The sequence below is a fragment of the Cryptomeria japonica genome, chromosome 7, assembly GCF_030272615.1.
Source record: "Cryptomeria japonica chromosome 7, Sugi_1.0, whole genome shotgun sequence".
In the NCBI taxonomy this organism is placed as follows: domain Eukaryota; kingdom Viridiplantae; phylum Streptophyta; class Pinopsida; order Cupressales; family Cupressaceae; genus Cryptomeria; species Cryptomeria japonica.
The window spans coordinates 486530333-486542528 of NC_081411.1; the positions used below are offsets into that span (position 1 = coordinate 486530333).

General features: G+C 34.1%; 1 protein-coding gene across 1 annotated transcript; it reads right to left on the bottom strand.

Annotated features, from left to right (window-relative positions):
• Positions 1 to 3935: 3935 nt before the first annotated feature.
• Positions 3936 to 5200, bottom strand: LOC131065749 (light-independent protochlorophyllide reductase iron-sulfur ATP-binding protein). The gene has a single exon (XM_058000374.2). The coding sequence runs from the start codon at positions 5145 to 5147 to the stop codon at positions 4275 to 4277; it is 873 nt and encodes a 290-aa protein (XP_057856357.1). The 5' UTR covers positions 5148 to 5200; the 3' UTR covers positions 3936 to 4274.
• Between the last annotated feature and the right edge of the window lie 6996 nt (positions 5201 to 12196).

Below are 12196 nucleotides of genomic sequence, written 5' to 3' on the forward strand. Positions count from 1 at the left end.
ACCATTTATCTTTACACTTTTAATCTTATCACTCCATTTCTTACAGTGTCTTCTATATAAGAGGATATTCTCCTTCATTATCAGCCCTAATTAGCTAATGAGCACATTAATTATGCAATCAAGGCTTTTTGCGATCAAGCTATCAACCACATTTCCGCTCCTTGTTGAGCTCTTGTGCACACATAAAATCTGAGAGCAAATATATCGAGCAAGATCAATGGAGATAGGAAGACAATGGAGATTGAAACCCTACTATACATGTGAATGGTATATCTTATTTTATTTTGTTGATTTGCATGATCTTAGGTATCTCTATTGGTATTGGTGAATTTTTCATTATAGGGCTTAGATTGTTTGTGGTTGAATCTTTATGGTTTTACAATAGTTTATCATCACTTTTCACCATTACATATATAAAGGAGCAAATCAAAATCAACTTCTGTTGAAAAATTAAATATGGTGATATAGTATTCATTATTTTTCCTCCAAAAACTCTTTCCAAAATAGTCAAAGTAAGATACTTGATCAAAATTAGAAAATATCATCCACTATAACAACCTATCATAGAATCAAAAGGGTTAACATTTTCTAAGAATGCAAGTTGAATGATGGGTGGGAAGGGGTGACCTATTGGGAACAGATGAGCTAGGGTTTCTATGGGTGAAGACTCAGGTGAAGAGGATGAGGATGATGATGCAAATGGGCTCGGAGAAGGTCTTTTCCTTTCAGCCTATGCTTGTTGTTTATCCCTACGTTCTGGTTTTGCTTTTGGTTACAATTTTCTAAAGAGATGGGTTGAGTGTGGTGAGGAATGAGATTATTTTTTCCTTCAGTTTTCCCCTAATCTCCTTGGCAAGGGCTGGAGACTACAAGATTGTTTTGGGTGCTAGAGGCAGGGCTATGTCTAGTTAGAGGTAGGTGCGGCTATGATGGTGGGTGTTCTTGGCTTTGGGAATGAGCAAATTTTTTTACAACTTTGGAGATGGAAGTCCCAATATTTTGGGGTTGGGGTTTTCTATTTATGTGGTTGGTCTGCTACGGGTTTTGCTCTGCTCTTATTTTGTGAGGCTTCCACTCTTGTGGGTGGTTTAGCTATTTTAGATGGCCTGTTTCTTTTGTTCATTGGTTTTTCTGTGTGGAACCTTTGTTCTCTCTAGGTTTATTCCTTGATGAGGGTTTTTTATGCTCTTCTTGACTATTCTAATGGATCTCTATATGAGGTATTTTACTCTCCTATGGAGGTGGAGTGGTGGCATGGGTTATGGGCTATGTCTGGGTTATCAAGACAATCGGGCTGCTCTCTTTCTTGTCCTATTGAGTGGTCCTCTCTTCTATTGAGGTGGAGAGTAGGTGTGAGAGAGTTTCTTGGTTGCTTCTATTCACGTTGTTGGTTGAGGGAGCCAGTCAAAACCCTCATGGTTTTCTTCACAAATAGTTCTAGGTTTATGATTTTACCCCTATTTCCTAGAACGGTTTCCTAGTTGTGGTAGCCTGTAAAAACCCTCTTGGCTAGATTGTGCTTTCAAGACAAGATGTTATTTTTGGGGTCTCAACAGGTTGTGGGAGCCTTGTAAAACCCACTTTCATGTCGACATGTGTTCCTTCTTGTCCTATTGTTGTGGCCCTTTCTCCTATTGAGGTGGAGAGTTGGTGTGGAGGAGCATGTTTGCTATTGCAGTTCATGTTGGTGGTTGAGGGAGCTAGTCTCAACCCTCATGGTGGTCTTCACAAATGGTTCTGGGTTCACAGTCTTATCATTGTGTCCCAGAATGGTTTGCTAGTTGTGGGAGCCTATAAAAACCCTCCTAGCCAAATTGTGTATATAGGTAGTGTTGTTGTTTTCTGGGCCTTAGAAGGTTGTGGGAGACTTGTAAAACCCACTTTTAAAGTTAAGGGAGCCTAGAAAAACCCTATGTTTTTAGTTTCTTTATCGAACTGGCTAGTTGCTAGCAGTTTTCAAGGGTCCAGTCTGGCCATTGTTTGTTTCTGGTTAGGTATTGGTTGTGTGATCTTTTGTGGCTAGGAGCTTTTGTTACAGATTATGGGAGCCTAGGAAAATAGTTCTTGTTGGCTGAGGGTACTTGTTAAAACCCTTGTTCCTTTTATTTTTTGGTCTAGTGTCTGTTGATTTAGACCATATGTTTGTCCCAGCCTGTGTTGTAAGGTCTTATGTGTAAGGTTTGGTTGGTGTTTGGCTACATGTGGATGTTCTAGTTTGTTGATTTTGGTTTGTGCAGTCTTTGGGTTTGGGCTTTGAATTCCCATAAATCTAGAAGGTTTCGGGTCCTTTTAAAACCTGTTGTTTATTACTAAGTAGTCTAGCTCATTTCTTGTTGGCATCTTTCTAGTTGTATTGGTTTCCGGGTCCCATCAAAACTTGTTTTATCCTAATAAAAAACAACCTATCATAGAATCTACCATAATCAATGCTTGTTGATTTGGATCCACTAAAAAATTAATGAATTTAATATTTACTTGTCCAAAGGATGTGACTTTTACTATGAAAATATAAATATTAAATACATAATATTTCTTGATGTGTCCCATTGTCTCTGACTTGCTATTTTTGGATAATGGGAACTTAATGATTTTAGTAAGTGTTATTATTGGCAAAAAGGGGACATGACATATAAATTGATTAAATAATTTTTAAATTAATTAAAAAATATTAATATTAGTTAATTAGATAACTAATGTATATAATTAACTAAATTAATGTCCAACATCCCCTTTTCATTTTAAAAATAAATCTTTTATCCTTTTATTCAAAATCCACATCATCCACTTCCCTAATTTAAAATTTCTTAAAAATCTGGAAATGCAATAATTAGCATTTAATCCTAGCTATCAAAATCATCAAATCAATTCTATAGTCATCAAATCTTATATAGAGGCAATCCTAAATCCTGGCCATCATATCAATCAAGTGAATCCTTGCTATTCATTTGCAAATATGTTCTATTCAAATCTATATAAACTTTTAATCTTAACTATCCACATAATCCAATAAATGTTAGTGGATTTGAAAAAAGAATGAAATTGAATTCCCCTAAATAATCGCACATAGCACCAAATCATCCCAAGGGGAAAAGAAATTAGACCTTGGTGGATAAGGGTTACACATATGTATAGGGATAATTGTAATGAATACATGCATACATAGATAACATGGGGTAAGTGGCCTAGTTACCCATGTTCCAATAATTGTTCACTCCTTGTTCACCCAAACTCTTAGTTACTAATTTTTTAAAAAAAATTAAAAATTAAAAAAAAAATGACAATGAAAAGACTACTAAAATATTTTGCATGTACCAATAGTTGCTCACTTGTACCCCCATATATAAAATTTTAATATTTAATTGGAGGAGATGTGGAACTTTATTGGTACCCATAGTACATGGTTACTAGGGCATTTTGTGCATAAGCATTAATCAAAATAATTATTAGAGAAATATGCATTGGCTATTAGAGGAACATGTTTTAAATTAGTTGTGCAAATTTTTTGAACTGGTTGTAGTGCATGGTTATTGGGGTGTCTATAAATAGATATCATGTGTCACCTCGAAATGACCACTTTTTGACCTCTGTGCACATAACAAATCATCTCTCATTCTTCATAACTACCTAAAAGTTGAAATTATAGCTTTAGAAACTTTCGTCAAATACAAAGAAAAAAAAAATCAAAATTCAAAATTTTGTTTAAGAAGTCAGATGCACAAAAAAGACTATCTCAACTATTGATACCCCTCCCCTAAATGCATGAAAATAAACATACATAAAAATAGGCTAACATCTTAAAAAATAAACTAATTATATATAAAAGTATATCATTTATGAATATATTTATATACTAAAACATTTCTTTGAAGTAAACACAATATCATAAATAACTTATATATATATATATATATATATATATATATATATGTAGTACAAGTACCTATCCATATGATCACGCTGGGGTCTCTATCTTTTTTTATTCGAATACAAAGTTTTTTTAATCCTTCATAATCATTCAATTGAGCCGAGATATCTCCTTCTTCCAATTCTGCCATTGCATAGCGAGGTTCTGCAAAAATCATTACTCCAAGTGCATTTTGCAGAAAATAACCGCATGTCTTTGTACCCACAACTAAAAAGAAACTATCTTCAATCTTTTGATATAACCAAGATACACAGCTAATTGGACAAAAAGTATGATAATTACCTGTCTCACATTCGACAGTGAGAGTTTCATCAATTTTCACTGACATAAATGACTATAACTATGTTGATTAAATCGTCGTAAATCCAAGTAAATTTTCCTTATTATTTTTATGTTTCCCCTCATCAATAGGATTGAGATAAAGGTCAGAGAGCAAACTGAATAATTCCCGATCTGGAATCTCCTTTGGCACAATACCTTCTGGTTGGGACAATATTTGATCCGCTATGTCTAAATAATATTCACATACATAGTTAAGTGATGGTTCGGATCCAACCATTTCAAATAAGGTTTTGCCCTTGACTCTCGAAACTCGAATATCTTCAATAAGAGGTAACACTTCTATTACGGGCATTGGACAGGCTTCTACATATTTATTGATAAGATCTCTTTTAGATGTACGATTTCCAACCAAACCTGCTAATCGCAGTGGATGTGTACGAGCTTTTTCCCTGATAGAAGCAGTAATACGATTAGCTGCAAATAATGCATCAAATCCATTATCTGTAATAATGACACAATAATCTGCATAATTCAACGGAGCAGCAAAACCTCCACAAACCACGTCGCCCAATACATCAAATAATATTATATCATATTCGTAAAATGCATTTAATTCTTTTAACAATTTCACAGTCTCTCCTACCACATATCCCCCGCATCCGGCTCCTGCAGGCGGCCCCCCAGCTTCCACACAATCTACCCCTCCATAACCTTTATGAATGACATCTTCGGACCAAATATCTTCATAATGATAATCTTTGGACTGCAAAGTATCTATAATTGTAGGTATCAAAAATCCTGTCAGAGTAAAAGTACTATCATGTTTGGGATCACATCCAATCTGTAACACTTTTTCACCACGTCTAGCTAGGGCAATTGAAATATTACAACTAGTGGTTGATTTACCAATTCCGCCTTTTCCATAAACTGCTATTTTCATCTTTTCATCTCCTTTTATTTCTTTTTTATCTTCCGAACTTGTGATTCGTTTGATCTAATTATATTTTATATTAAAAAATATTCTACTACAAATAATAAATTGTAACTATTAAAGTAATGAAAAGTCAACTTGAGCTGATTTAGACATATTAATTTACTAAAAATAATAAATTACGACTATTAAAGTAATGAAAAGTCAACTTGAGCTGATTAAGACATATAAATGTACTAAAAATAATAAATTACAACTATTAAAGTAATGAAAAGTCAACTTAAGCTGATTGAGATGTATTTTTATAAATTTAGAATGAAAGTTTGAATAAGTAAAAACTAATTAAATATTTTAAAAAACCAATTCAATTTGCATTTGTTCACTCCACTTATAGGTAGACCCAAAATCTTAAATATAAATTTAGCATAAGTTGAGTGAACGAGCCTTGGCGATATTGGGTGGATTAGCTTACCGACGAATGTTTTGAAAAATGCTTGCTGTAAAATTTTCTTAGAGCTGGTTGTCAAGTGGTCCCCATCCCCATGTGTGTATCACGTTCTTCTCCTTAACATTTAAAAAATAGATTAGGTTATGAGGATGTTTAGTTAAAAAAAGTGATATTTAAAATGTTTAGTGGTAACATTTGATGGATATCAATAATGTTTAGATGAATGTTTTGGAATTAGTAAACAATTTGTATGTTATTTTGGGTGACTCTTCTGATTATGGATTTGATGACACATATGGATCTAATATGATGTGCGAATTTGATCTACTCTTGAATTTCCAATTTTTGTAACTCAGAAATTTTCTCTTTTTTCACATCGATATTGTCATTTAACTATAGCATAAAAACTAGTATTTGTTTTATTTATAGTGTATTCTTCATATGGATGATTACTCCATTATGTCAAAAACATGTAAGGGAAACAACATGTGGACTAAATACAAAATCAAGGATAACACTCAAACATAGATGACGCCATTTAAGGTAGTCAAATATTAATATCTTTTAAAAATATAATCACATTTTAAGAAACATGACACACACATATAATAATGCACTTTGTATTAGGTCTTGGGCATGATTTTTGTAACACAAACATGGTATAACATGTACACCTTCAAATTCAAACTAATGAAATCCTACCATTATAGTTGGAACAAGTTTTAATTTATCAATAATAAGCATTAAACATGATGCAATTTCGGTGGCTCAATCTATGTTTTCTAAATGATATTCAAAAAATATAAATGTTGAGTGTCATTTTGTTAGGACATAATGTTATTAAGGGTCACATCTTAATAACATTTATATATAATGTTATAATATAAAGTTATAAAACCTTATATTAGGGAGGGTTTTGTCAAATATAATTGTTGGAAACACAACACTGATAGACATGTATGAAAAATGTGGAACTATAAGCATGACACGTAAATGTGGTTTCATGGAATGCAATGTTTGTGGGATGTGCACAAATGGATTTTTCAAGAATGCTCTCAACTTTGTTTGTGTTATATGTGCATGTAGCCATGTAGGTTTAGTGTATGTGGGTTGTACATACTTCAATCACACGGGTAACCCTTCTTGTATTACTTCAATTATTATGTGTAGATGGTTGACCTACTTGCTCATGTCTATCTTGAAAACACCGTAAACTTTATCATTAATATGTTGGTTGTGTGGATATGTTTTCATGCTGCCTGCAAATCACATATGAATACAGGCTTCTTACATTACACTCAATTATTATGTGTAGATGGTTGACCTGCTTGCTCATGTCTATCTTGAAACGCCTTAAACTTTATCATTAAAATGCCAGTTGTGTGGATATGTTTTCATGTTGCTTGTAAATCACATACGAGTACAGGCCCAGGGACACTACTTTATTTGGATCCTAAAAGAGGTGTGACTTATGTTCTTTTCTCAAACATCTATGTATAAGTGGGCATATGGTATGAGCAAATGGTGAGAAGATTGATGGAAGACAAGGAATCAAAAAAATTTCTAAATGTAGTTAGATTGAAGGTCATAAAATGGTACATTCTTGTGTAGGAGATATATTACATTCATAGACATAGTAGATCTATGTAAAGTTGGAGAAATTGGCTTGGGAGATGAAAGCGACAAGGTCTTTTCTAGATTCAAGTTATTTACTTAGTTGTGTGAAAAAGGGGGAAAAAACATTATTTGTCTACCATCATTGTGAAAAGTTGACAATTGCTTTTGGTTTTCCAAACATGCCCCTCTAAAATAACTATTATAGTTGTTAAGAGCCTTTGAGTATGTGTTGATTTCCATACTACAATGAAATTTATCTCCAATATTGTTGCAATTCCTACCCATAATGATTAGTTTAGTTGATTTAAGGAAATAAACTCACTTGCACACACATTTTTTCATGGATTACTCCAAGGCCTTATTAATTCATAAGGAATAATTTCTCGTATGAACAAATTTTCAAAAGCTATAATTATGATAACCCTTAATTAAATGGGTTCCTATGTTGGTTTAATTATCATAAAATATTTAGGAACATTCTCTATGCCTTACAATACCATTGTTGCAAGGTGTGCGCCCTTGGTCAACTTGTGTTGTGCAGCGTAGTGCTCAGGTTTGTGACATGGCTTAACTACCTTTTGTGGATTTTATAAGTCTATTGGTTTTATCTAGCATTGATAGGTCGATCTTTTGGTGCAACAACAACTGTACTTCTAACAAGTGGTGTATACACCTAAAAATGGTCTGAAGATAATTAATTAAACATGCAATTATTTAATTAATCTCCCTCCCCAATTTAATTGAATTCACTAAGCAATTTGATTAAATCTCCCTTTTCATCTACTTATTAATAAATCTAAGGATTTATTTAATAGGTTCATTTCATTTAATCCCCTTTAATTAATTAATGCAAATTAATTAATTCTCCCTCCATCAAAATCATTTCTTCTAATCCCATAATTAATTAAAAACAAATCAAATCCATGAGTTGTTGAGATTAATTATCCTTTTCATATTATTTGAATTTTTAAATTCAAATTCTCCTAACTTCTACCACTTCTAAACCTAACCATTCCTAAACATAACCCATTCTACCTACCACCATGTCCCCTTTCATCCAATGTCTTCTAGAACCCTTGTGACACTTGTCACTAAGTATCTCCTTCCATCCAACATCTTCTAGAAGCCTCTTGACACTTGTCACCATAGAGATGACAGATGTTCCTTTTAATCCAACCCCTTTTCCATCCTCGTCCAATTTAACCATTGATATCTTTAGATCAATCTCAACCGTTGATTCATGCCAACTCACCCCTAACCTTCAGAAATCCTATAAATAGACCTTATTTTGAACAAAGGGTACCAATTTCATATCATGTTTGTGTCCCAATTTCATATCATGTTTGTGTACCAATTTGCTTGTCATGTAGCTTAATCATGCTATTATTGCTAGATCACGCATTTTCATCATTCAAACCCTCCACCTAAATGTAGTCAAGTCACTGGAATTTGCATAATAAGATCTGAGAGCAAAATTCATACTCGCATTTACTAGGAGGCAATAAGTTGATTAGCTATGGTTTTCTCTTTCATTGTTTCAATTTACTAACTATTGCTTATAATGATTTATTGAGTGCATTGTGTTTGTAGGTATAGGTACAATTCACAGAGCACGACATTTTGGCACCCACCATGGGGCTGAAATCATCATTTTTGGCCTCTCAAGCTTCATCAATCTTCCTCTCTGCTCGAGACAGAATCAGAAACTCCTATGAGCTCCCTTTATGGCTCGTACTAACTACCTTTTAGCCTAGGATGACACTTCATTCTAACTCATACGATCCCTTTTTCCTTGTCGTATAAGGTATAAATTCATGTCGTACAAGTTAATTTGCTAATAAATCATGTGTCGTACAAGTTGATTTTTACTGTCGTACTAGAGCTAATTTTGTTCCATACAAATTTCTAGCTTCAAATCTTATGTTGTATGAGTTTGTTTTGGATACTATACCAAACCTAAAGTTCTATCATACTAACTAGAAAAGCATGTCGTACAAGTCTCTGGTTTTGTGATTTTTTGATAAACTACAAATTAGAATTTTCAAGTTTGTCTATACTTTGGTAATTTGCATTTTTGAAGGCCTTCTAGTCATTTTTAGCTCTTGAAAGTGTTAGGCTCTTTCAAAATCTCATCTACATCTCTTAGAGACCTTTCCAACGAGTTAAACGGCGTGTAATTTTGAGTCTCGAGAAGAAAGTTATGCCTATTTGAAGTTAGGATAAAATTTCATATAGTTTTTTTTTAAAATTTCATAGTTCGGATCACTAATGCTAATCTTGTTCTGTCTGTGAGATTTTTGGTAGCCTAACTCTTTTCTGCAGGACACTTGTTAAAGATACGCTTGTCAAAGACAAATTCAAAACACAATCATGACTACTAATGGATCTATTTTGCAGGTTGCCTAAGGATTCAACAAAAACTTTGTGTATTCTTTAAGATTTTTAGGCACACTTCAATTTGGGCTTAAAGAAATGAACAATCATGTCTTATGTGCTTGTGATGATAGGAGAGTATGCTCTAACCTTTCTTAGGTGATCAGAAAGCTAGACTCATATTTTTTCTTTCATTAGTGCATCTCTTTAGCAGGCCTGCCCTTCCAAGGAGTTATTAACTCTTAGCCCTTAAGGTCGGTGAGAGGGGAATGACCTAAGTGGGAACGGCTAATGCCAAGTAATCCAACCCACTATAAAATAAATGTGTTTTTGATGAAAATCAAAGCAATGACAATGCTCGAGAATAGCTCTCCTCCATACCTTTGGGTATATCAAACCTTGGTTTTCAAGGCTGGGAGACCTCTTAATTGAGTTTATACCCTGACATGTCGAACGGATCCCTTACTAGTGCCGGTTAAAATAGAAGCTACCTGATTTACCTCTGAAAGGGTGATAATATTTGTGCAAGAGAGATAGTAACTCTCCCAAGACACTTGCCATATCGTGCCCCCATTAGCGTTTGGAGTCGGATAATATGGTGTTGAGAATCCATTGCGTGAGACTCAACGACCATATTCTGATTAGCTATTGGGTGTGTACCTAAGTCAACAAGCAAAGGTTTTCATTCTCAGTCAACTTCCTTAGGGTTTATCTTGATTGGAGTCATTTATCACATCATGTGTTTGTTGTGTATTCATCCCTAAATGAGAAAATCAGACACCTAAAAACTGGAAAACATCAGCAAAACATCATCAGAATTCAAAGATCAAAATCAGCAAAACAAACACTTTTTTACCATTCTCTGCAACTTGTCGTACGAGATTTAATTCTCTGTAGAATGCGTCATAATCTTTGTCAGATGAATTAACTTACATAAAATCATTTGTCGTACTATCTGCTATCCTGTGCCGTATGAGATAGGTGTTTTGTCGTATGGTTTATAATCCCAAGTCGTACGAGTTGTTGTTGTTTATATGAAAAACTTTGTTCTTTCGTATGGCTCTGTATCTTGTGTTGTCCTAAGTTGAATCTTATGTCATATGAAACTCTGCATCTATCGGTCCAAAGTTGTGTCTTGCATGCCTGTTTTAGATTTATCATTTCTGCCTGCTATCTGTCAATCTATGCTTAGATTGTCTGCTTGGTTTGCTTGGTCAAGTTATCATCCATAAAAATCAGACTCTAGAACATATACACCCCAAGATTTTCAAGGTGCTTACCCCCAACAAGTTCAAGACCTAAACATCTCAAAGTGCATTATCGCCCTCTTTGGTAAACTGATCACTCAAACATAGTTTCTCATCAGGATCTATCATCCTTTATCACGAAACTGAAATGTTTGGTCAGGATAACCTTGTCCCACATCGTAGGATATATCATTCCTATTGGACTTGGTTCTTATCAAAACATCACCATTGCACTCCTAAACCAAAGATCGAAAAACTTGCAAACCTTTAAACACTTGAATCCTCTTTTAGTGTCATATCACTCTATGGCCTTGAAATTGACTATTGATCACTTATCAAAACAACCTTTTAAACAATCAAATCTTAGCACAACATCAAACACAATGCCCATTTTAATAAAAACACAGAGACATAAGATCACTGAAACATTGGAAATAACTGAAGATCATATCAACATGACATACCAAAGCAAAACACAACAAAAAGACATAACAAGCCAACATATCAGAGAAATCAAACAACTCCAAAATCAAAATCCAACTATGTTAAAACCTCACAAGGATTTAAATACATCTCAAAAGAAAAGTGGCTCTTTTATGCACCTCTTAAAGAGATCCCTAAAGCATTTGGCTAAAGAAGATCAAAATTGTATGTCTAACAATGATCCATCCATCCATAAGAAAATTGACTCTCCAAAGGCATCTATTCATACACCTCCTAAAAGCTTGCAAGAACCTTCCATATCATCCTTGTCAAATAATGCATCCAAAGCTAATGTTCCCCAAGCAATATCCATAATGACCATCAAGCCTATTTCAGAGGATCTTTTTCAAAGCTCATCTCCTTCATATCCAAGCATTGATTCATTGCAAAATCCCCATAAAGCTTCCTTGCAAATTGAAGTCCTCATTTAGAGAACACTTGTTAGACGTGTCTTGATAGATGGGGGAGCTAGCTTGAACATTTTCTCTATGAATCTTGTCTGTGCTCTAGGCTATTCAGAAGATGCAGTTGATCCCTGGAAAAGGATAAAAATTAGAGCATTTGGTGAATAAGAGCATTCATCTAAAGGAATGGTGATATTACCCATCACAGTGGGACCCTTGCAAAAAGATACAACATGCCAAGTTTTAGACTTGGACCTACCATACAACATACTCTTGGGGAGACCATGGATACAGGATATACAGGCTATTACATCACCATGTGATCAGTGCTTAAAATTTCCATACAATGGATAGGAAATCACAATATCAGCAGACTCAAATCCATTGTAGTGTTGTAATAATCTGAAATCAACTCAAGAGGTCATTATTTCACATAATAGAGAGGTTACAGCTTCAAGCACACAATCCAAGGAACAATCATTTGAA

Excerpts from the sequence above, each read along its gene's own strand:
- LOC131065749 (XM_058000374.2), bottom strand. The coding sequence starts at position 5,147 with ATGAAAATAGCAGTTTATGGAAAAGGCGGAATTGGTAAATCAACCACT.